We start from the raw sequence: 27122 nt of genomic DNA on the forward strand, positions 1-27122 counted from the left end.
TCTGTGAGTAGCATAATACCAAAGCAGGTCTAAGGCCATTGCCACCTACTGAAACACTGCTCTAGATATTGCTGTAATATTTCTATTTCCATTCTTGCCTCAAAACACTCTGGGAGAATAGTCATACGAAGCTTCTTAAGGACTGAAGTACTTTACTAAGCTGCTAAACTTCCAGAGAACTCTAGTAAGGTTACTATGTAAAGATCGAAGTCTTGCTTGAGTAAAGCTGCCTTGCTGCTGTATTTCCCAGATACACCTTCACACTTTGCTGGCTAACTTCTACAGTAAGGCTTACTGTAAAAGGCAAACTGTTGCTTGTTTACATTGTTTTCAATGAGCATTTTCAGTAGTTTTCTTGTACATTATTTCTTTTCCTGAAGAAACTATTCCTTGCACTGAATTAGAAGTGCAAAATCAGAGCAGATTTAACAAGTAGTCTCAAAAATGAATCTGTAGCCATGATTCTTAGCTCATGTCTGCAATATTGCGCAATTTTTCAAGAACTTAAAACAATGAATGTATAGCTGTTTTTTGTTAAGACTGGGTTTTTTCTGTTTGTTTACACAGAAAACAAGGCTCAGATAGTTTAATCAGTTCATTTGTTAAATAGTGTACTGTTGCTTTGCAAAGATTTGATTCAGGACTCTCCTTCCACATGCAGCAAATGAATTAAGGAAAACTTCCTACAGTAAAGCATAGGTGGCCACCTAAAATCTGAAATATACCTTTTTTCCTGGTATTTCACATTTTTCATACATGCATACCTGCACATATACCTATATATATTTACTTAGACCATGATAAATATATGCATGCATGTATGTGCACATCCATATGTCTATGTACGTAGATAACACACATAGTAGACTTTAACTCTTTCTTATACATTATCTTTAATACATTTCAAATGATTTATTTGCAGAATTTGGAAACTGATTTAGCAGAGGCAAGAGAACAAATGAAAGAGTTGCGCAGTATATGCAGTAACTTGTCATCTCAGGTAGCTGTGAAACAGGAAGAACTCTCCCAAAAGGATTGTGATGTGATCAGAGCTAAGTAAGTATTTCATTATTTCATTACCTTTAAGTCTGAATCTTCTCAAAAAGACTACTGTTCCACTTACAAAGCAGTATCTTGCTTTAGAGGTATTTTTGTGCAACAGTGTATTTTCATACCATTCTGTTCTGCAAGACGTAAAGCTTTTGGAAGTCTACCAGTAGATGACAGTTTATGTAGACTCCCTCCGATATATTTTGACTCTTAGTATATTGTTACCAGTTTTTGAGTAGGGATGGACTTTAAAAATTACACTTCTGTAGTTAGCATTGGGTCAGAGAACTACCAATCTCCACTGAAAGTAACAAAATACCAATATGATTAGTGACATAAACATTTAATTGGAAAGGCTAAATGCCCTAAACTTGGAAAAGCTTTAAGCCTAACTTTGACTTTTTAATTAGAGTCAAATCTGACAAGTCAGCAAAAGTCTACATAGGCCTGTGTTAAAGGTTTAAAGTGCAGTGATTTAAGCTTTATCTTAGGCCTCACACACAATTTCTTTACACTGAATCTGTAAGATTAGTGCTGCATTGTTTGAGTCGTGGAAGAGAAATGAAGGATAGAATGAATTATATGAATTGACTAGACTACTGAATTCCTCAAAATGAAGGTAATGGCAGAAGACAATTAATAACTTTAAGTGGATTGTCAGGAAATTGTCCGTTTTTCACTTCTTAGTTTCAGAGGCATGCACAGTGTTTATCACTCCTGTGTTAGACAAATAATATTCCCTTCAATTTTCACTCAAACTGTGGTTATGCCTGAAGAGCTGCAGTTGGGATGCAGAAATCATTGGCATGGACACTCCTCTTTGCTTTCTAAGCAAAAATAACTTTACTGTAGGGAGTCAATATCTAAGTCTTTTTGGGAAAAAACTAGAAATATGGTTTTTGATGCCTCTGACCTAGATTGTTGTCCTAGTATTTGTTGAAATCTTTACAGGAAAAATGATGTCTTGTTATTTTCATATTTAAAATATATAATGATTGGGTTTTCAAAAGTCAATAAAAATAAGCAAGTTTAATGGAAATTGTATTGAAAGAGGCAATCACTGAAATTTGTGAAATTCATCAATGTACTAGTGGGCTTTATTATCTTCTGAAATTATTCTCGGAAAAATATATATGTGTGAGAGGACTAGGGACAGCAAAGAAGACATTTTTAAAGTCAGGTAATAAAGGTTTGCAAAGTTACTGCTTGTTGGTTGCAGTTTAGGATATTGCAGACTGAGTTGGCCAAATCATTGAACTTAAAATTTCTCAAAATGTATTCTTTGCTATTCCCTGCAAAACAACTTCTTAGAATTTGTTACAGACATCTTGTTTAAATATGTAATTAAAATAAGTACTTTTTTGAACATAAGGCCTGAAGTTGAGGTAACAAAAAGGTGGACAACATACTTATTTTGAAGTGTTTGAAGTCCTTTTCCGTATGTTTTTTTGCATACAACCGACCTTCTAAATTTATGGAAAAGAATTTGGCAAACTGATGATATATGTTTTTCTGTGTGCTGAAATGTTTTCCTTCTTAGATATTTAACTGGTATTGCAATGAATGATGGTATTTTTCCATATCACTAGTATGTGAGTTATACTTGACAGGTTATATATATGTATATATTTGATCAATATCATTGTAATTCAATGTCTGCTAATCTTTCTTAATGAACTATCTTTGGCTACAAGTTTCTTGTTGACATTTCTATTATGAAAAAAGAAGGCTTATGCTAAATGGCTTATATTATACAGAATTCAGTGTTTCAGGCAGTAGTTTCAGTAGTTAGCAATACAAACTAAGAATTTCAAATATTCTGTATTTTTTGTCATACAGAATACTGAAGTTTTTCTTTAACTTCTCAAGGTGTCAGCATGTAGATAAAACTATTTTTCTATTGGTTCTTAATGAAAAAAAAGTAAAAATAATAAAAGTCTATGTAGACAAAAGCCAAACTCTTACCTAGGTTAAAGAAAGCAACGAATCCAGAATTAAAGGAAAAAATCTGAGGAGAAAATAAAGTCTTTACATCTTCGTATCTTCCTACGCCAAGATCTTAGAACTGTGTTGACTTCATGATTGAAGCATTTGATTGTTCGTTTTTTTTAACTGATACTTTTTTTTTTTTTTTTTTAGTTATCCTTGTTTAAAACTTAGTCTTATAAAAGTATCACATTGAATGGTCAGTTTTCATTTAATGCTGGTAGAAAATTCTTTGACAAATAACATGGAAAATACCCTATCTCCCTTTACGATCTCCAGTTTCCCATGATCAATTTCCAACTTTTGGAGCTGAAAAAGACAATCTGATTTGCCAATCTCTCTGTTCTCCCCACTGCTCTGTCTCTCCCTGTCTGCTGCCTGCCTGCCTGCCTTCCCCACCCTCCCCTTTTTTGAAAACAAACCGGGGGCACAGTCATAATTATTAGAGACAAGCTCTAGAGAAGAAAGGAAGGAAACTGGCTTCCTTCATTTGGTGTCTTCTTTCATATGCAGTATGGGCAGATCCAGAAAAATACTCTTTCAGCTGACACCTTGGTAATACTGTCTGAAACTTTTACAGTAGATGCTAAAATCAATTGGAAAAGAAAGTCTCTAAGGGCCTATGTGTAAACTGGTCTGATGCTCTGTTTCTTGTGCAATCATAACTTCTTGCTCTGTTCTGCATATCTGTCAGTTTGTTGGCAAGAGTTTTTTTCAGTTTAACAGTAACTATGTCTGTAGACACTAAAAGGACTGTTTTCTTTTAAGAGGCAGTTTTTTTCAGCAAATTAGTAGGGACCAAAATTTTGAAGAAGTATTCCAGTCTAACTCTGGTCCTACAGAATAGCAGCTGTTTTTGAAAATCCCACCCCGTGTCAGTAAAAGTCTGTCACATACTTCTGAGGTGTGGAAGATAAATTTTCTAATACCAGTGAACAGACAGTATTTACAGGATCCATCCTGCACAGCGGATGTCTTCAAGAAGCCACCACCTTTCTCTGCTGGCTTTATTTTTGCAAAGCACTCTTGATCTCACTGGGTTTAATTTCAAAATCCTGAAGTAGCTGTGAAATGCATTTCCTTGTTATATTTTTCACGTTTGCATTCAGTACAGATTTTCTGGGTCTATTTCAAGTCCCTGGTAGCCTTTCCATTTTCATGTTCTTGAAGAACGTTAAATCTTGCTGTTTGTTTCTGAAGATTAACTCCAATGCATGTGTGGGATTTTTGTTTTAAATTTATGCTAAATATTGGGATTTAGAACTTTGTGTTTACTGCTGAGCACTCAGTGGTCTGTGTCTCACTGGCACAGAGCTCTGGTGGAACTCTGAACATCAAACTAGAGAGGTTTGCTTGACTCACTGAGACTTGAGCCTTGCTGTCACAGGTATCCAGGAAATATTAAACAGTTTGCGAATATAGTAAGTTCCATTCTGAAATGAATTAGAATTTCTTGCCCCTGTGTTCTTACTGGAAGTGTGTGCCAGGACTTCATTCCTATGATTAGTTTCTAGTCCAAATCTATCCCTGATCATTTTACAACCACTTCTTTTGTAATGATATTGCTTTTTTTTTTTTTTGGCACACCCCCGCTCCCCGCGCTATTACTGTTTACCTCCACGCTGTAAGTTATGAGGCAGTTGGATTTCTACTTAGTCCTTATTTTGCTGCTCTGGGATTTTCAGGTTATTCTTTGCTGTGTGCTGTAAAGCATTTCATAGTATCTATGCCATTCCCCTGAGAAGCCATAATTCATAGTGCCTGTCACTGTGTTGTATTTCTAAACTATAGGTAATGGAATCTAGAGATTTCCTGAATTACCCCAAAACCTCTTATATTCCCTTGGTAATGGCGGTAGCTGAGCTACTCAGAATCCCAGCATATTCACCAAAACTGTGGTGGTGAAACAAAGCCGACAACATCACCTGAAGTGGTAGGTGTGATGAACATTAACTATTTGCAGCACAGTTATGTAGCTTCTGGAGTGACAGTAGCTATTCATTTCATTTACATCTCTGGGAAGCCACAGTTTACTCTTAAACTGTTGGTATGTGCAGGACATAAAGATTTTATTTAATATTATCTTTTAAGGATAGGAGGAAACTTTAGTTCACACTCTTGTCAGATGTGAGCACCAGAGCTATCTCCACCCTAAAAAACAGTATGAATCTTAAATATTATTATTGGCAGGACAAGGTGTCAAATCTTTTGAGTCTTGCTGCAGTCCAGTTTGTAGCGTCTTCATGTAGTGTCAATCTTGCAATGTTTAAAGCAGAATCTGCTAAGGTTGTTGTAATCTTACTTTAGTGGCTGAAATAATTTAGTTATGCTCTTCTATTTTGACTTGAGAAAAACCTGAATATTTTTCATAGCAGGCTTTTCCTTGTGACTTGAAGAGTGCAGCTCACTTTCTGTAAATTTCTTGGTTTCCTACTGTATTAGTCTTGAAGTGTTAGATTAGAGACAGAGAGGTGTTTTTTTTCTCAGTAACATCTGGTGACTTCAATATTAAATGGAGTTAAATACTCTTATCATGGTGTGCTTGTTTACGGGGAGGGTGGTGGTGGTGGGGAAAAATTAGACCTAGTAAGTGTTTCAATTTTGGTGCTTAGCTGAGAGAATATTGTTTTTTCAATTAGTGCTGCTGATGGTGACTTTTTTCTTAAATTTGTGTTTGTGCTTGTTTAGAGTGCACAGTATATCGAAACATTTTGTCAATATGTGCCTATATTTCTATACATATATCCTACTTGTATGCATACATGTACACATCCAGATACAATTTATATATTTTATGTGTAGATGTATGCATTTCTATATATCTGTGTATGCACGTATAGATGCATATATACATATGGGTGTGTTTATAGGCACATATATTTTAAATGCAACTCATTACCTTTGTTACATCCAATTTGCAATTTTTGATTATATCTTCTGTTACATGCTTGCCTGAGAGTATCATTTTACTTAGGACTTGACATCCTTATCCTGCTGCAGTGACAGGCAGGTGTCTCTCTTGTAGAGTGCTTAGTAGTTTGCTGATTTGAGTGAGCATATTAATAGATATTTTGATCAGAAATTCATTTTTATCTTGTAGCTGTTTTTCTGCTTATCATGGGGTTGATTTTGTGTACTCTTTGAGCACGCCGCAAGCAAATTAGTAACAGAATCACACAGAATCACTGAGTGGCTGAGGCTGGCAGACACCTCTGGAGATTGTGTAGTCCCGCTGCTCCAGCAGGTCCAGCCCTCTGCTCGAGCAGTATCAGCTACAGCAGGCTGCCCAGGATGGTGTCCAGTCGAGTTCAAGTATGTTCAAGAATGGAGACTCTGCAACCTCGCTGGGTAGCCTGTTCCAGTTCTTACAGGATAAAACCATTTTTCTTATGTTTAACTGGAATTTCATGTGTTTCTTATTTGTGCCCATTGCCTCTTTTCCTGTGACTGGGCACCACTGAGAAGAGTCTGTCTGCATCTTCTTTATAGACTCCCATCAGGTATTTATACATGGTGATAATTTCCCCCTGAGCTTTCCCTTCTCCAGGCTGAACAGTCCCAGCTTTCCCAGCCTCTCTAAGTATGGCAGATGCTCCAGTGCTTTCATCATCTTTGTGGTCCTTCACTAGACTTACTCCAGTATGTCCATGTCTCTATTGTACTGGGAAGCCCAGAACTGGACACAGCACTGAGATGCGTCTTACCACTTCTGAATAGAGGGGAAGGATCCCCTCCCCCTGCTGGCAATGGTCTTCTCAGTGCAGCTCAGGATGTCATTGGCCTTTGCCATAAGGGCACATTACTGGCTCATGGTCAACCTAGTGTCCACCAGGATCACCAGGGCATTTTCTGACAAGCTGCTTTGCAGCTGGTCAGCCCCCAGCCTGCGCTAGTACATGGGGTTATTACTCCCCAGGGGCAGTAATTTGTACTTCCCTTTGTTGAACTTCATGAGGTTCCTGTCAGCCCATTTGTCCATGCTGTCACGGTCCCCCTGAACGGCAGCACAAACATCTGGTGAAACAACCACTGCCTCCAGTTTTGTGTCATCAGCAAACTTGCTATGGTGCACTCTGTCCCATTGTCCAAGTCATTAATGAAGATGTTAAAAAGTATTGGCCCCAATGTTAGCCTTTAAGGTACTCCACTAGTGCCTGGCCTTCAACTGGACTTTGTGCCGCCGATCACATCTCTTTAAGCCCAGTAGTTCAGCCAGGTTCAAGTCCACCTTACTGTCCACTTATCTAGCCTATACTTCATGAGTCCGTCTATGAGCATTTTATGGGAGACAGTGTCAAAAGCCTTACTATAGTCAAGATAAACAACATCCACTGCTCTCCCCTCATCCACTGAGCTAGTCATTTCATCAGAGAAGGCTGTCAGGTCAGTTAAGCATCATTTCCCCTTTGTAAATTCATGATGACTACTCCCAGTATCTTCTTGTCCTTTATGTGGTCCATCACCTTCCCAGGGACTGCAGTGAGGCTGACTGCTCTAGTTTCCCAGATCCTGCTTCTTGAATATAGGACTGACATGCTTTCTTCCAGTCCTCAGGAACCTCCCCTGATAACCATGACCTTTCAAAGATTATTGAGCCTCTCTCAGCACTCATAGGTGCATCACATCAAGTCCCATGCACATGTCCAGTTTGTTTAAATGTTCCCTGATCTGATCTTCCTCCACTGAGACTGAGTCACAGGGACCTGGGATTGCTGGAGGCAAGTGTTACCACTTGCGTAAAGACAGAGCTGAAGAAGACATTGAGTGCTTTGGCCTTTTTTATGTCCTTTGCTACCAGAACCCCTGCTGTTTTCAGCAGTGAGCTCACTTTATCCCTTGTCTTCGTTTTGCTGCTGATGTACTTACAGAAGCCTCTTGTTGCCCTTCATGTCCCTCGCCATATTCAACTCCAAAGAGATTTTGGCTTTCCTAACCTTATCCTTGCATGCTTAGATGATGTCTCTAAATTCCTTCTGGTCTCCTGTCCCTGCTTCTACATCTTGTATCCTTCCTTTTACACAGAGTTTAGTCAGGGGAGGTCCTTGTTCATCCATGCAAGCCTCCTGTTACCTTTGCTTGACTTCTTGCTCATTGGAATGGACCATTGTTGATCTTGGAGGATGTGATCCTTGAAAATCAACAAGCTCCATGGACCCTTCTTCTCTCCAGGCCGGTATTATACTGTATTCTTCCAAGTAGGTCCCTGAAAATGCCCAAGTCCGCTCTCCTGAAAGCCAGGGTTGTGATCTTGCTTTTTGCTTTTCTCACTCCTCTCAGGATCCTGAACTCCCATCATCTCAAGGTTGCTGCAGACAGGGCTGCCCCTGACCTTTACATCCCTGACTAGTTCTTCTGTGTTTGTAAGTGTGAGGTCCAGCAATGTGTCTCCCATCATCAGCCTGTTGATCACCTGTGGCAAGAAGTTATCATCAAAGCACTCCAGAAACCTCCTGGATTGCTTGTGCCTTGCTGCATTGTACCTCTAGCATATACTGGAGTGATTAAAGTCCCCATAAAGACAAGGCCCTGCAAACATGGATCTTCTTCCAGTTTTCTGAAGAGGACTTCATTTTTCTTCCTGATCAGAAAGGATCAGCAGGCAACCACCACGTCATCTGCATTGGTCTGCCCACACCTGACCCACACTCATTTGGCTCATTGCCCATCCAAAGGCAGAGCTCCATCCATTTACACTACTCCTTCACATAAAGGGCAACTTCTTGCCATCCCAGCCTGTCCTTCCTAAAGAGCCTGTATCCATGCGTGGCAGCACTCCAGTCATGGGAGTTATCTCACCTTATCTCTGTGATCCCAATGAGCCCTTGCAACTGCAGACAGATCTCTGATTCCTCCTGTCATCTTCCATGCAGACATGCTGTGTGCACTTGAACAGCAACTTCAGATGGGCACCCAGCTGTGCTTATTTCCCAGGAAGACTCTTGAGAGACTCCCCCATACCGATGTCCTGTCAGCACTCCCTCATTTATGTGCATACACTTGAGGTCGTCTCCCTGAGCCTTGTATTGTTCATCACGAGGTCTTCCCTGTCCACACCAACCTGTGCCCTTTGCTTGCCAGCCCGGGCCACAACTCCCTCCCTTGTTACCTGGTCAACATCTCTGTCCCCCACCACTCCTAGTTTAAAGCTGCCCTCACCAAGTTGGCCTGTCTGTTATCAAAAGTGCTTCATTCTGTGTATTTATTTGTATTGCACCATTGGTGCTGAATAATTCCTGGTAAGATTGAGCATCATTTCCTCCTTCGTGTGTAAAAATGAAATAAAATAATGTTCCCTTTGTGGATTTACAATGTAAAAATAGTACCTCATTCCCTAAAGAGGATAAAAGCAGCTGTAACGTACACCCACAAGTTAAATACAGTGGTTGTGTATTTCTCTGTCTCAAGAATTTTTCAGATTGCAACTGTTTTGGTTTGCGCAACTTTTTATTCAAAAAAGAAAAATAAAGCAAGTTAGGATATGTGTATGAAGAAATAGAGTTTGATTTTTAAAATGTGGTGTAATGGAACTGTGACTGAGTTTTTCCTTACATTTAAAAATCCTTGAATTCAACATGAGCAAACATGTTAACATGTGTTCTTACTGTGCTGCAGTTCTTGGGTGGCTGCAAGGTTTAGCTTCCCCTCCCCTTTAGGATATGACTCAAAGCACGATAAAGTCAACAAAAAAGATTCCCATTGACCTTAATACACTTTGTGGGCAGACCATTAGAGAACACATAATACTGTGCATTCTCAGGTGACAGACACAGATAACTGAATTAACGTTTGCATACAAATTAAAGAGCAGCAATATAGCAGAGTGGTCTTGGCAACAGTTACTACCAACATTTCCAACAGTATCTGAGGATTAACGTTATCCCATGTTTTTCCCTTCCACAACAAAATGAAGATCTGATTGGAGAACCTGTGCAAAATTAATATAATCTGTGTTGTAACTGCAGTGCAAAATGTGTCACTTTCTAGTATATACTCACAGTCGGGGAAATGAAACAAGTGCTTGTTTGGAAGCCTGTTATACAGGGTGTCAGAAAGTGCTAATATATCACTGTGTTCTTATTTCTGCTGCTGTGCTTGTGAACAGAATTAAATTAGCACGTATGAAGTACATACTGCAGTTGTACTTTGGTTTTGTTATATAAAGAGTCCTTAATGCACCTGTACCGTTGTGATTTTTGAGGAGCTATTTTACATCTCATTGAGAACAGTAGGACTTAAATACTGTTAAGTACACATGTCCTTAAAGTGTTCTCCTGTATTGGCCTGTTAACAGGCTTTTTTAAACAGTACTTTTTGAACAACACTAAGTTGTCTGACTGTGCTATTGTGGTACATGTAATTTCAATTTTTATATAACTATTCAGATGTTGTGCCTTCAGTGAATAATCAACATATTAAGTAGTGGCACAGGTCTTAAGAAATGTTTTTTGGAAAGTTCCCTTAAAATAATTTCTTTGTCATTGTGGGGTTTCACAGAAAAATACAATCTTTTGTACACTAACCTTTGACTGGACATCTCCAGCAGTATTATAAAAATGTAGTGATATATCTTGTTGTTGGTGATAATTCTAGGCACAGAGAAGTTGCATATGTGTTGGAGGTCACCAAGAAAATGCTTTCAGGAAGTAAGGAAGAAAATTAGTTGGAGTGATAAACTTGTATTTCAGTATCTGTATGTAACACTAATGTGAAATGTGCTTGTGAATTAAACAGATAATTAAGTAGAAAATATATTAAAAGGGATTAATGGAGTCATCTGAACTATTAACATGTGTTACAGAAAATATTCCAAGTTTTTAATCGTTTATAATAAGTAAGAGTTACTGATCTTTGTTTCCACCTTAATTTGTAAGATTTATCAGCAGTACAGTAAAATTCTCAAGCAGACTGATTATATTAGATCTATCCTGTGGTTGCATTACAACACGATTCCTATTATTGTGTTTATAGAGCTTTTATTGTTCTGTTTTATAATACAGATGAAAGTTTACTTACTTTGCTTATGCTTGTTGCAGTATGCTGTACCTGCAGACAAAAAGTAATTTATCAGCAGACATACAAAGTAGATGCATTTCAGAAAACAGACTTGTGTTACACATGCTCTGCAAGTTAAGAAAAACTTTTTTTTCCCTGATGGTCTAATTTAAAAGGAGAAAATTAAACTTATTTTACAGTCCATGTGTTCTAAATATTTTACATTTTGACACTTACTGCTAAAGAGTTAACTGAATATTGATTAGAAAGTGTTGATGCAGTAGTGAAAATCCATTTATTTTAGAGCAGTTAGAGCATTAGAGGGAAATTGAAAGGCATTCCATTTTGAAACTTAACTGTTTTGTAGATATTTCACAAAAGCATGTGATAAATATTTTATATGTAACTTCTAGTGTTGATAAGGCAATTGACAGAAAAATAAATGAAAATAGGAAGCTCATTATCTACAATAAAATTATTTGAACACAATTGTTTAATGGAGGTCATTGTTGTTCTTTTTCTTAATTTCTCTTTATTGCTTGTTTTGCACAGGAAGGAGTTACAGGAGCTGCAGAATCTTTACAGACAAAACATTAAACATACAGCACAGCAGGCTGAGCTGATAAAGCAGCTTCAGGCTCTCAATACTGATACACAAAAAGTACTGAAAGACCAAGAAGATGCTCACACAGCTGAAACAACATCATATGAAAAAGTATGTCATTCTGCTTTATGATCACAGGGTTCATTTTGATATCCATATGTACGTTATCAATGGACAGAGTAATCAAAGCACTGTGTAGTGTTGCCTCCGTTAGATCTCTGGATCTTCATTGTTACCAAAATATGGTTGGCGGAGTAACAGAGTTTATTGGTCTAATTACATCCCAGTATATAGGGCCCCTTGCTTGCATTGAATTGATGAGCCTTAACAATTAAGATTTAGTTGCATCTGAAGAAAAATGGGAGTGAATTGCCAAGCATATAAATTTCTTTATGTAATTTTGTTTTCTGTGTTTTTCTTTTTCTTCCTCTCCTAGAGCTTTCAATTATAAATTCTCTAATTTGTTTTTGATAATTTAGGAGAAAAAATTCCTTTCACTTGTAAATAATGCAATTATGTGAGTGTCAAACAGTTTTACTGGTTAAAGGTGCAAAACCCTGCTCTATCAAAATTAACTGGAAAAACTGTTGCCATAATAGCTTTTTAAATGGATAGCTAATTAAAAATTTTAAACTGTATTTACATTTACAGAACAGATTCATATTTTTGATGAATGCCGGCAAAAATGCTAATCCTGAAGAGCTGTCACATGTGCACTACTCAGAACTCCTTTTGAGTGTAACAAATTATATGGATGTGTTTTTCAGTCTGTAAGAAATAGAGAAGATCTGTTTCCTTCCTTTTTAGAAAGATTGAGAAGGGAGAAGACAAGGAAGAAGTTGTATATACAACTTTCACATACCTTCTACCAATCTTGGAACTGTTCTCTGAAATTGTGTACTGTCAGTGCTTTTTCAAAAAACAGTTGTTTCCCTTTATCATCTTACTTAGAGTATGCAGTTTGTGATAAAATTGTGAAGCTGGGCCTAAGTCAAACCAGAATCAGTACTGGGTTTCTAAAGATGTGTTTGGTTAACATTTTATAGCACATAGTGCCCAGCATATTCTTGTGTACTTAACTCTGCACAAGTTTATCACTGACTGCAGTGATGATAGGCATTAAGTCTTGTATTCACTACAACAGTAGTCCAGCCAAGCTACAGGTAGACTTCCATCGAAGTTGTTCAGAACATGTACAAGGCAGGGGGATTTCTACCTATCTGGGGCAAGACAAAGTAAATTGTAGAATTAAAAAAACCACCAAACCAAAAAAAACCAGAATGTAGGTATCAGGAATTGGTATTTCTTTCATTTTTCATTCTCCCATTAATGCTTCTATAGATGTTAAATGGATCCTTTGAGTCACTCAAAAAAAAAAAATGCGAAGACACGTGAAGACAAAATGAACTCTCTTCATCAGTGTTTATAAGATATTCTTCCAGACTAGTTCTACAACATATGAAATAAAATAAAACTGCGTTTTCATGAGACTATTTTAAAGTGTGACAAAACTGTTTATAAAGGTCACTTTACCTTGCAAAATAGTGATTTTGCCAGTATTACTTACTTCAATTTGGGAAAGAATTTAACCTATCCTATGAGAAATAATTTTGCTATTATAAGTTACTTATGGAAAACTGATGGGTATACTTGGGTACATGTTATGTTAAAAAAATATTTAATGTTAAAAAAAAAAAGTAAAAAAAAAAGTAAAAAAAAAAAAGTTATATTCCCTAAGTCAGAGTGGAATAGATCTAATAATGTTTCTGGCAAATTGAGTTGAGAGAACTCTGGAGGGGAAAAGGAGTTCCTTTATCATGACAATCCTGTTCTATACTTCTAATTAGAAGAACTGTATAAACTACCCAACTATAAATGCTTCAAAGTAGCATGCGTTTTCCAAATTGCAAGATACACAGTCCTACTGAAGTCGCAGCAGGCCTTTGGAAAACTCAGCATCTATAAAAATAATACAAATGCCTATTTTTCCCTTGAATGAGAAAGGCAAACTATTGCAGACAAATGTGTGTTCTGTTTGTCTTCCATGCATTAATAATATGCAGGCTGCAACAGCTAGATAAGGATGTGTTGGCTATTCCATAGACATATTCACAAAGGAATATTTTCCTACTGCTCAGAATGGCATTGAGCCTATCAGTGTGTACATCCTATGATATATTGTCCCTTACAGCAAGATCAATGACCTCTCTGTTAGTGGTCAGATAAGCAGTATATGCTATAGCTCAGGCAATGTGGTTGGCTCACATATTCCAAGTTTGTCTTAACAGTCTACCATTTAGGAAGAACCACTCTTTGTGCTGATATTAATGTGTAGTATGAAACAGTAGACTGAATAAAAGAAAAAAACATTTCTGATAAACCAGATCAAGGTCATGAACTTGCACTGGATTATGCGTAAATCCATTGAGGACTACAAATTCTCTTCCAAGTCTAGCTGTAGTGGGCAGCATACACATGTGAAGATCTGCAATCTGTTTTATCAAGTTGCATTGACTTGACATACTCCTACCTTCTTTTTTTGTTTAAGTACAAATTTCAAGGGTGCTGTGTTCTACAATAACTCCTTTATATTTATGGAAACAAATTGATATCTATTTCATATTGCAGCTGTAGTTCTCATTCTCAAGGATAGGGAATATTTTTCTAAAATGTATAGCATCTGTTTTAGTGGTCCCAAATGCTCCAGGGACTTCATTCCTGCGCTGGATTTAATGAGACTCAATAGATTTGTCCTCACCAACAATTTCAAGGTGGAGAGACTTCAATCAATACTAGGGATAATAAGACAAGAAGAGATTCTGAACTTCTTAGCCAGCTTATCACAGTTTTCTGAAATTTAAAATTTAAGGCCTTTGTTTTTATAATGTAGTACTTTCCCTTGCTCTGATGTGGCCTTTAGGTTCCTCGTTAATCATACTGATTAAAAATCACTTAGTGGAAGGCTCTTTTAGTGAAGTGAACATACTGTTATTTGTCATTAAATAGGAAATCATAATTTGTGTCTTGGAACTCAGCTCCTGGAACCACAAATAGAGAATGCTGTGGATAGTGGTACAGTATATGTCTGTGGTGAAGAAAAGCATTGCTCAATAGTTAGAGTTTTGTCATAACTGGAAAACACAGTAAGAGTTTTCAATTATGAGGCATTGCAGAAGTCTGCATCAAGTGCACCAGAAAGTAGATAATAACAGGGTAGTGTCAGATACATTTTTGGATGTTGTGATTAATTTTGTGCCTGTAGTTGCCTTTGCTACTCCTTCTCATGGTGTCAGTGTGTGGAGATAGTTTGCTTTCCTTCAAGCCTGAGAAATTGTAATCAGAATGCCAAGTTACTGGCTTGGCCATCCTAAGGTTAAATTTTACCATTTTATGCAACAACCTTTAAGCATAGTTAAAAGTCACATAAATTTTTTTATTTTTATGTAAGCAGCATTAAATTCACAAAATAAAAACTAAAACCATATAGATGTGTAAGTGGTAGTAACAATGCAGGTTGTCTCTCAAATTGGAATGCAAAACGTAAGTTCTTTCACACATGAGAAGAGCTGAGAGAAACTAACTGTCCATTCAAATATGCTGAAGCCCACATCAGTAATAAGTGAATCATCATTTTTGTAGTCCACTGTCTGTGAAAGCTGTGGGAAACTCAGATCTTTAATAAGGATTATCTCAGACTTTGGTTCAAGCTTTGATACTGTTTTCTGTTGTTGGGAAGTATGTTAATTAGGTTAGTCTATTTATTTCTTGTATACCAAACACCAGTACAGTTGGTCACCTGCTAGCAAGTAGATTTTGGCAGCAGATGTGCCAACAGGTTAAAGTTGAAGCAATCCTGGGTAGACTCTGGTTCTCTCAGGGTGATGTTAACCTCTGCACTCACAGGCAATGATTTTCATGCTTGAAAAACCTTGTACTGTTATTCTTAGTGTGCTATAGTTCCTGTGCATAATGGTGTAGATTGATATCTGTAGAATGCTTAAGTATTTGGAAAAAAAAAGTAAATAATCTCTAATTCTAAATCTGTCACTAAAGTTTGCAAACCACTGTCTTAATGTTTCTGGCAATGATAATGTATTTTTTTACAATATCTAAGCTGTAGATGAAAGAAATTATGTAAACTGGTGAGACAGTGCAAGAGGAGTTGTACATCAAGAAAGGAAGAAAATCTTAAGGTTAAGGTTACTTAAATATGTTTTTGAGTAATGCCAATTTTGATCTGAGCTAGGATTATAAGATTTAAATATATCTGAATTTTGTTTGTAATCAGATTGGTCCCACAATGGAGGATTTTAAACGATACCATTTGCAGTATGAATTATTAATATTTTTCTGCATTAACTAGGACTGGTGTTCTTCATGAGCCTGCTGAATGTTCTCTGACAGTACACTGTAGAAAGAAGAAATCTAAATAGGCTTTCGTGGCATTTCACAGAGAAGTTGTTGCTGATAAACACAGTCTTTCTGAGAGAAATGTGTCAAAATTTTTATATATTCAAAAAAGCAATTCACTGACCCCACCATTAGAGTGCCATATCAACACAAGGAGTTGCACAAAACTGATTAGATGGATGAATACTGGAAGGCCACATGGAGGGGGGATTCAGTCAAGGAAACAGGAAATACTTGGATTCATTATGGACTCATCAGTTTGAATTTTTGCAGTAACACCACTAATCAAAAAGACTGAAATGTCCTTTTCTTTTATGTTCTCTTCTGTTATTTTGGAGAAGAGATATTGCTAAATTATCCATTTTACATGGTTTCTAAAACAACCACGGTATTTGCAATTATATAGTACCATAAAGTTGGGAAAAGCACGTCTTCTCTTTTAGCTTATACTAGTGACTCTTGCTTGCATGGTGTCTGATGTTACTTACATCCATCTTTTCTTTCTCTTCTTAACCTTTCACTTGTGTCTGACATTTGGCTTTTGTATCATAGGTAAGCTTCATGGTCTCATCTTAAAAAAATCACTCTACTTCTGCTTTTCCATTTTAAAACTAAGCGCCATGAATGTGCTGTATATAGTCTGTCTGGACTGCCTCTTCACTTTCACCCTAGAGCTTCTCCAGCTGATTTCCACCCTTGTTCTTTTCACATTCTCATGAACAGCATGATCTTGTAACATGGATTTCTGTGATGGTGCTGTAATAGTTTCCCTTATAGTTTTATTGTGTCTTAATTTAGACTAACTTTTTTTATTAGTGTCATTACTATATGTTCAATATTGCTGTATGCTTGGGTTCATTTGCTCAGGTCTCTGTAATACACTGTTTTTTAGGGTGTGAGCTTTTAGATAAAACATTTAATGTAGGAGAATATTTGTTTTACACCCAATGTATATAATTGGCTACTGTTGCATTTTAATGGATGGATCTACCTTTGTGTTAGTTCCTCACAGGAGTATACTTTTGAAGGAAATCTCCCGGATGTCCCTACTTTCTGTGCTTTAGCTGATATCGTAGAAAAGTCTGTGAGAGCATTAGCTAAATGTTTTTTGGATTATGGAACTGGAAGTTATTTTGGAATGGGAAAATGTGTCCCAGCTGTTAATTGGCATTCAATACACAGGAGCACTCTAAACGTAGTTTAAAATAAATCCTTCACACTTGTATAATGTTAGTGTCGGTCATTTGTGTCAACTGTTTCACTCTGCAGTTTTTTTCCAGTTGTGCTATGAAGCCAGTATGCACTGGCTAACATACAATACAATAGATAGCATGGGTTAATTATTTAGTTTTACTAGGTTTTGTTGGAATTCTTCAGCTTTCCTTGGTCTGACCTAACTTAATTTTGCCATCACGCATATTTAATGTAGGGCAGTACTTTACCTCACCCCACCATTATCAGGCTGTTAAATATTTTCTATTACATATGGGCAGGCTTTAGAGTCACATCTTTTGGTTCTCCTGGAAGTCCTAGCTTTGGTCTGGCATTTTTAGGTTACTTGATGACATTAAGCACACCTATTGTTCTAATGAAGTTTTCTGTTTTAAGTAACTCTTCAAAGACCTAGCAAAAAGTGTTTTCTGGTCAAATCAGTTAAATCAATATAAGAAATTGTTAGGGTAGCTGAGAAATATGGGATATTTTATTTTTTGTAATTCAGCTAATTTATTCTTCTTTCCTGACTGATAAATAATGCTCGTGTCATGTAGACTAGATTTATTCCAGTGTTCTGATTTCAGATGCTGTTAATTTTTTTTTATTTGTTTTTACGTACCTTCACCTGTAACAGCCTGTTAGAGAAAGGACAGCTCTAAGCATTAGAAAGAGATTCTCAAAATACAGTCAGTGCAACAGTTTTTGCAGAGCACAGTCTTGTGTTGCTTGCTGTTGCCTTTTTTTTTTCCAACTACCAGATTTCATAAAATGTATAAGGAATGATTTTAAATATTTTCCTTTTTCATTCTGTCTTGTAAGCATAAATATTTTTTTATACCTCTTTTAGGGGATTGAACAATTTATGGTTTTGTGTTTCATGTCTTATTGACATTCATGTAAGGAATAACCACTCACTTATGTACAGTCAAGATTTCACTCCTGTCTTCTGTGAAGCTTGCTAGTTCTGAGATAAATAATTTACAATATTTTTGTCTTTCTTTTGAATTTTCTACTCAGTGTTCCATCTCTAGTCCTCTGATCTCCATTTTACGTCTTGTCTCTCTACACCTGACTTTCTTAATGGTAGACGTGTTTCACTGTGTTGTGCAATTCTGCATGTTCGGGAATGTGCTTACTGCAGTGTGATTAAATGTGGTGCCTCTTCTAAAACAGGGTGAGCAGAAAGCCCCAAAATATTCCCATATAAATGTTAAGCATGTATTTAATCCACAAAACAGTGCATGGCCATAAGTGAAAAGATGGGGAGCCAAATGGAAATTTGGAAGCTGTTCTAGTTATCTGTGGACAGCAGATAAAACTATTTCCTTTCATACAGATAATTTTTATTCTGATATTTCCTGATGTTAAATATCTTTAAAAAAAAAGAATCAGAGTTCTATAAACTACTACATTGGTGTTATTTAAAAAAATATATAAACCTTAGTGTAAAAAGATGGGTGGTGTGAATGCGTTTTTTGCACATAGCTTTTAGCTAGTTTTATACTTGAAACGTACGTGTTTTGTTATTGCTGTTTTCAAAGCAGGAAAGGTTGGAAAAGTTTATGCAAGAAAAAAGACATGCTATTTGTCTTGTCCTGACAAATGCTGACTACCAAAAATACCCATTAGCTACATTAGGTGATGTGGCTGCCAGCTAGAAAAAAGCATCGTGTTTCTGATGTTCTCCATTCATCTTACTAGGATGTTACCTTTCAGATACTATAATTACAACCACTTAAGTGCTGCTAGTCATAAAACCAGCAAATTGTCATACCAGTATGATCTAGCTAATGAGCTTATATAGTTATAGCTGGAAATAACTGTGTCTTGATGTTCCATTCGTTTGGAAGGACATTATCTAAAAATGCATGTTTTTGATAAATGAACTGCTTATTTTCCTGTGAGATACTTACTGATTTCCATAAGAAATTGGCTAGTCTTGAACTTGCATTTCTAGAGATTATGTAAGCTTTCTTAAATATAGAAGATTCAGTAGGCACAGAAATGTCAATGTAAAAGTTTAATTTTTAAGACCCAGAGTCATTTGAAATATCAATCTATCTGGACTTTGAATTAATTATGCCTGAGAGATATGATCTCTGATCTGCTTTGGAAATAGGCAAGAAGTAATTTACTTTGTCCTAAGTGGGTTTTGAGGGGCCATGGGAGTAGAAAATGATAGGAAGAAGAAAAGGAAGGGAGATTATTGTTTCCAAATTTCTCACCAAGTGTTAGGTAGACTGTTTCCAAATTTAAAAGTTGTGGTTGTTTTTTCAAAGGCTTGAACTTCTAAGCAACGTAAGCAGACGAAAGGGAGAAAGAAGTGTATCGTTTAAATAAAGCTGACAAGACAAAAAGTAAAATGAAGTGTAAAATAATGTTTTTACAAGTAAAATGACTTGTGTTAGTTCCTTGTACTTAGAAACTTTACTGACAGATTTGGAAATTCTGATTTTCATATTTAATTAATTTCTGTTGAAGGGAATGGCAGAAACGGATTTTCCAAAGAAGACTGTCAGCTGTGGAAGTACATGCCTTCTACAGATTATTTTATGGTAGAATAAGTAGTCAGAGGCAATATTGTTTATTTTGAGAAAAAAGGATGATCAAAGGAATGAAGGACTGAAATGAAGAGAGAGGGGAATGTACGCTTAGGTAGTAAAGCTGTAGAGTCATGTATTTCCTTCAGAATCTGTACTGTTGTTTATTCAACTACAGGTTTGTTTTTCAAACTGGTTTTTATATTTTTTAATAAAAAGCTGATTTTGTTTTAAGTAGTTTTCAGATGTTTATATTGAAAAAGAAAGGTAAAATTGGAGGGATGGGGTGGTTATTAAGTTCTCTTATTCTTGCAAAATAAGTTCTCTTTGTCAGTTGGATGGCATGTACTGCTAGTTATCACTTAGGTGTAGTTCTAGAAATTCTTTGTGTGTATGGAATCTCTTCTAAAGCGACTGCAGAATATATACAATATTCTGGTTTCAACAAGAACAGTTGAGCAACAGCCAGGGGTAAGAACTTCTAATATAATATCTGGGTTTTATACTTAATGTCAAGAAAATTCCCACAGAATAATTATTTAAACAACCGTTTTATACCTCATACAAAATGCAGTAGGCATTAGTGAATTCACTGTATTGCTACCCAAGCTATATTAAAAATGTTAGTTTTAAAAGATCAAACTACTCTATAAAAGACAAGGATGTTCCTTTAATTTCATTCCCAGGACAGATGTTTCCATATTTTGCCTATTCTCAATAAGGGATTTTTTTTTTCCTTTTGTATTTTCTGTGTTTTATATAATCTGTTCAAGAAGTAAAACAAATCCTGATTTTTAGATGTCCATTTCTATTCATAAATGCCATTAAAAAAGCAACTGAAACTGGTAATATTCTAATGTAAGTTGTATTTTTCTGGAAAAACATCTTTCAAACTTAAAGTTTCAGTGATTTTACAATCACTGTTTTCAACAGTATAGAGCAAGGCAGTAGGACAAGAAGTGTGAAAGAATTGTCTAAACATAAAAAAGAGAGGGTGATCTTTGTGGGCAAGTTACCTCAATTATACTTTCTCTCCTGTATTATACGACTATCTGCACTGAACTTATTTTTAATCCTGTTATTTCTTTTCTCCCCTCTCATAGCTTTATAATGAATTGACTTTATGTTTTGAAACTGTTAAAACAAGTGAAATTCAACTGCAGCGAAGCTGTGCCTCTCTTCAGGATCAGTTACTTGGAAAAGATCAAAAGATTTGTCAGTTACAAGAGCAACTTCAGCAGGCTCATGATGCTTTAAATGCAGTACATCAGAATTCTTCTCCAAAATGTGAAGTACAGGTGAGTCCACTTCTAGAATAGTAAAAATTGTTTCTTCTTGTTTTAAGTTAGGATTCTGTACCAGACAGTTTTGAAGGAAATTGCAGTTGGGATTTTTTGTTGTTTTTTTTTTTTTTCTTAAGGAAAACTGTGCAGCTATGCTGCTGCAGTAGTGTAACTATTTCTGCTGTTGCTAATAGAAGGTACTTCACAATTAAATCTGTCCTAGGAAAAAACCTGGTAAACAGTGTCAGTATTCAACAAAACTCTTATTTATAGTCTCTTACAAAGTCACCAAATATAAAAATAAAACCAAAGTGATTTTGTTCCTGGAAATAAATTCCTGGAAAAAATTGTGACGTTTCTACATTTCCTCTGTGAAAATAAAAGGTATTGGTCCTGATTTGTTCCATTGTTCCTGACCACGCAACTAAACTTTAGATCATAGATCTAAAGAAAGCATTATGGTGGGGAGAAATATTTGTCTAAAAATTTCTAAGCTTTGATGTGCCATTTGGAACTGTTATAATAAATCCATCACTCTCACTGACAGGCCTCCAACTTTACAAGTGTGCCAGATCTTACACATATACCCCTGACATTTTCTAAAGGCCAATTTGTGACTTAAAGTGAGTTTCAAAGTATTTGAAATAATCTAACCACAATGGTTTTGTAAACTCTGTTGCTTAGTTTCTTCCATGGATTTGTCAATGAGATGTGCTTATGCATTTCAGTTTTACTAGCACCCTTTCCCTTGATTAAGCAGAGAAGGGAAAACAGTGAAGGTGATGATGCTCGTTAAATGCAAAACTTCACTTAGTGTGGGTAGAGAAGGTAGGTCTGTAATCAAGGATTATATTCATGAGCCCAAAGCAGCTTGAATATTAAAAAAAACCCATAGTGTTTAATTCCTCAAAATTTGTGTAACTATTATTCTGCTGTAAAACAGAAAAATCACAGAATGCAGTATCTCCTGGATTGTGGTCATGGTGGTCATTCCAGAGTTAATGTTCTAATTTTATCCAGAGTATGACTTAAGTGTTTATCATAGGATTCTTAACCCTTATTTTGTATGATTTTTAAAGTTCCCCTTAATCTAATGATTTGATAATTTTGTTTCACAAATGATAAAACACATTCTTTTAAGTCTTTCTTGTGGCATGTTTACCTCTTGATATATTCTTGACCTTTTTCTGACTCTTAGAAATAACTCGGTTTTTTTCTTTTAGAAGGTTTTGGTGGAGTTTTTGAAACGTTATAAATATAAAATTAGTCTCAAGCTGTTTCTGCTCTCAACACAGCTTTGGATCATGGTTTTTGAATACTCAGACTGTATTTCTGAATACATCATTCTGTTTTCATCATCTTGTATTGCTCTGAAGAGTTTTTTGCAGTTTATTTTGTTAGACTTTATTTTTTTTATTGTAAAAGCTTTTATTATCTCTGGATTATATTTCCTGAGGTTAAGGAGGCCTTTGTTGTCTTTGTGAAGTGATTTTAGAATGCTCTGTACATTGTACACCACCTATATTGTCTAACCTGGATATTGTGTGACAGTTTATTATACAGTCACGCCGTATCCCATGTAGACCTGGTGTAAATATTTGGCATTGGCTTTTGTCTTTATTATCCTGAATAGCTTAGTAGTATTAGAAAATTTTGTTACTACACTAACCTCCTACCTTTCTATGTTTTTTGAACATGTGGGACACCACAGGTGACTCTTTCCCACTGAGTAAACTAAGCATTTATTGCTATTACTTATTTCTCATAATTAAAGCAATTCTTTAACTGTAAGATTGCTTTCTCCCCTTAAAATTACAGCAGTTGGGTTTCTTTAAGAGCTCCTAGTGGAGCTTTGCTGAAATCCATTTCAAATCAAAGTAGACAATTTCACTTGGGTCAATTTTGTTTACTTCTTAAAAGAACTTTAGGAAATTTCTGAGGTTAAGAGTAAGACTACTTTAGAAGCTAGTGACAACCTACAATTGGTGATTCAACTTTATACTTGATTTCTTTTGGATGTTTTAAATTAATGGCATCCGTTGTGAGTGAATTGTTACTATTTCTTTTGTTGATTTATTCTATGTCTCCTTCTAGTGGTGTCTGAACTAGAAGTACATTAACCAGTATGCTTCATATAAATTAGGAAGCAGTCCTAAATTACTTAATGGTGAACATGGGTGCAAATAATTATTTTCCTGTGGCCTTCTGTTGGCTTTCTAGTATGTGTCCATTTTGATCCTATCTCAGCCTTTTAGACTCTCTGGCACTCTCCCTGTTCCCAGTGTATTTGAAGGAGTGTACTTGTCATGATTATTCAGAAAATTTGCTGTTTTGTTACTGAATCTAGGTTCAGTCTGATATTCTGCAGAAATGTATCAGTTGAACATTTATGTGAACTGTCAAGAACTCAGTCAGGTATTTACCAAAGCTAGTGGAGAAGACATGGTAGGAAGCAAAAGCAGACAGCTTATGATAATGAATGTAATATAGTAAGCTAAATGCAGTGTATAAACCCTCATTTTTCAGAAAATTGATCTTAAACTAGGCTGTGATGGGACAAATGATTAGTGTTACTGAAGCAGCCTCATAGGGAAGGAAATGTGTATACGTGGCGTCCATAGTTGCTAGGTTTGTACGAGAACTGGGATGTTAAGCAGTATGTGTTTATGTGCTTAACATGCTTAATATTTTTCTCTTGACCAATGTTCTTCCATTCTGCTATAGCAAATACCCCAAATTTTAGTGACATGCAGTCTTGCTCTGGTTGAAAGGCTAGATTCCCAAATGCCTTTTGGGAATCTATCATAATGCTCATTGTTGGCTGCTTTTTGATGACAGCCAAATTTCCCATTACCAACTTTACTATCTTGCGTAAATGTTAGGAAGGTAATGATTATTGTGTGGTTACACAGCTGAGGTTTCTGCAGGGGAAAAAAGTGATTATGTATCATTACTTCTGTGACCTGTTAGATAACCAGAATCCTGGTTGTTGGTGAAGTTCTGAAGTTAAACGTGATTAAGAAAACCTCCTAACTCATTCTACGGTCTCTTGACTGCAACATCAGTAGAACAGGATGAATTTGGAATAGAGGCTTAAGTAACAGGACACCAAAGCAACATAGGCATCTACTAGTTTTCCTGTTACCATTTTTTTAAAAACAGTCCTTCCTAAAAAAAGAAGTTGGTTTAAATGACAATTATATTTCTGCTGTAGAGTACTGATTTCTTGAGCATGTTCAGGTTCATGCCTTGCTGAAAGTTCGTCCTGTGGGACATGCTAACAGTCTGTCGACAGCACCAATATATCTTCTGCAGACTTTCACTAGCCAGGAAGATTATACATCAGTGTTGCATATGTTACCACATACTTTTTCCTGGATTTGAACTTTCTTGCTGTTGAAGTAGGGAAAAATGAGTTTTATATTATTGGCTTTATTAGCAAGAATATCTCAGTTTTATTTTGTTAAGGGTAAAACATGCCTTTTTTGATGTTGTAATCTTATTCTAGTCAGTGTGGCACTTGTGTTGGTGAGGGCAAACTTCTGGTTGATTTTGTTTTGACTATTCTGGTAATGTGTGTGATGAAGAATTTAAATGTGTTTTACAGTCAATTTCTATTTACTGTAGTAATTTACTTCATGTTAGTATGTGTGCATTCAGCACCTCTCACGTACTTTTCTCTGATCAGAGAGATTAGGCATCTTTGAATTTGGAAGACTTTTTCGTTAGATCTATGCTCATGCTATACAGTAAAAAAGAACACAACAAAAACATTTTAAATAGTTTTCAAAACATAAGCCTGTGGGGTTTGATTAATTTAATCTCATGTAATTGTTGTTTTGGTTCTGTTTCATTATTGGTGTTCATTTTTAGCTCTGAGATGTATACCATACATTTAGTCATATGGTTAGTATACCATAACTATTACCCATGTGAATGGTATATATTTAAATATGTTTATTGAACCAAGGCAGTCATTTCTGTCTTGACTCCTACTTTTCATACGTGTGCAGACATCGAAGACAGTATTAAGAGATGATGCTTGATCAAAGAACAGTAATTAACAAACACGTAAATGTTTGTATTTGTAACTGTAGCATCTGACAGGTATGTGCATTCTACCTAATACAGAATTCACTTGCACTTTTATAATAGTATCTTAATTTCTCATTATGAAGTTTTTAAAAGCAGTCAGTATAGGAAATACCGGTAAAACAATGAAGGAAATTGCACACAGATGTAACTTAAGCTTATTAGAAAAAAAAAGCTGATTTGTAACTAAAATAAAAATTTGCATTTAGAAAGATTTATGAGAAATACATAAATAAAATGTTTCAAGAAAAACTTCATGGATTGTTGCCATGCAAAAATCCTTCAAGCTGTATTGTCAGAGGGTGACTTACTGGTTTTCTAACATCAGTATTTCAGTGATTTCAGTTTATTAGGATTATATAGTACAATCTTTAAAATGCTGATTTAGATTGAAACATAAATGCTAGCAAAGTAGTTGGAAAGGGGTAACTTTCATTTATTTTGGTGGATCTAGATTTTGTCCAGTATACTTAGTATTGCAATATGAATATTTAAAGTCCACTTTTGAGTCTTAATTTTCTATTTCTTGTTAATGACACAGCATAACAAGAGGCAGCTATCCTGTTCACAGTGTGGTGCTGTAAATTTTATTTTATAGATTGGGATACTTTCAGTTACTGAAACTACTTTCTAACAAAATGCTTTTATATTACACTTACTTAGGTTTACTGTTAGAAAACTTACCCATTTAATTTATTTGCATTAAAAGTTTCTGAGTCTGGCACCCCCTATGGGTCAAAGCTTGCCACAAATATCTTCCATTTTTTAGAAATATTCAATTTATTTAAAAAGCATTGAAACTAATGATAAACATCTCCAAATATAATTTTTTAAGCAACTAACAAATACTGTAGTAAAAAAGTATTTGTATAGGACAAGATGACATGAAATCGTACTGAACATTTAGAACTACGTAATACTGCAGCACATAGTTTGAGGAAGGCAAAAGACTTTATCACTGTTTGCTTGAAGGCTTGGGCTTTGAAGAAAGTAAAATGGAACTAAAATTGACCAATTTAGGCAACACAACTTACTGAGTAAATAATTAGTCTTTAATGATGGAAAATATCAATAACATTTTTCAAATGTTTGTATTCTCTTAAGCTGCAAAGTATCTGTTATTTGAAGATTATTACCGTTATAAAAAGGACAGGTATAGATTGTAGCTTGTAAAGTTAAATTTGCTCCATATTTAAATATTTTTGTAATAGAAAAGTACCAGTATTTTCTGGTGTTTGCAATACATAGACAAGTATAATTTAAACTTTAAATTTAAGACACAAGTGATCTTCAATATTAATGATGTAATTTTAATCTTGGTTATATTTTTATAGCAACTTTAATATGGTCGCTTACAGCTAAACACTTTTTTAAAAGCTAGTATAAGCATGTCTCTGATTCTCGGTCAAAGAAGCAGTAGTAATTTGTTAGCTTCCAAACATTTTTTTAATATCAATATGTTATGAAACCAGGCTTAAAATGTCTTGTATACGTGTCTTTTAAACGAGGTAGAAAGGAGAACATACAGGTCTTTGTTGAAGTAGTATTATTTTTCTAGAAAGTCTTTGTATTTGAACTGCACAATTCTGGGATAATATAGACAGATACAAAGGATTTTGTACTCTGTGTTTGAAAGCATACCCTTGTCCTCAGAAAAGCTGTGTGGAGTTACAACTCTCTAATAGAGCCTGTGAACTCATTGTTGCTATTGGGATCACAGTATACTACCGCTTGTTCACCATAAAATGCAATTTCAGTTACAGTTGTGTGTGTTTTACTATGACAGTTTGGGACTCCACCTGCAATGTTGTAGGTGTGCCAGGATGCAGGCATGTGTTGTCTATAAAACAAGGAATAGTGGTTTTGTGCAGCTTTTGTAATTATTTTTTATAAAAGGAAAGACATGCAGTGTACTTTAGGAAGGTATTGCATAACTTTTGAAAACTAATC

General features: G+C 35.7%; 1 protein-coding gene across 5 annotated transcripts in view; it reads left to right on the forward strand.

Moving 5' to 3' along the window:
• The window catches only part of CNTLN (centlein), a 197952-nt gene that overhangs the window by 54260 nt on the left and 116570 nt on the right, over positions 1-27122 (forward strand). For all 5 annotated transcript variants that reach the window (XM_075527374.1, XM_075527375.1, XM_075527378.1 and 2 more), the window contains 3 exons: positions 923-1056; positions 11581-11743; positions 20901-21095. In XM_075527374.1, the coding sequence (XP_075383489.1) occupies positions 923-1056; positions 11581-11743; positions 20901-21095 (492 nt within the window). The remainder of the gene's footprint in view (positions 1-922; positions 1057-11580; positions 11744-20900; positions 21096-27122) is intronic.

The sequence above is a fragment of the Mycteria americana genome, chromosome Z (assembly GCF_035582795.1).
Source record: "Mycteria americana isolate JAX WOST 10 ecotype Jacksonville Zoo and Gardens chromosome Z, USCA_MyAme_1.0, whole genome shotgun sequence".
NCBI classification, from domain to species: Eukaryota; Metazoa; Chordata; class Aves; order Ciconiiformes; family Ciconiidae; genus Mycteria; species Mycteria americana.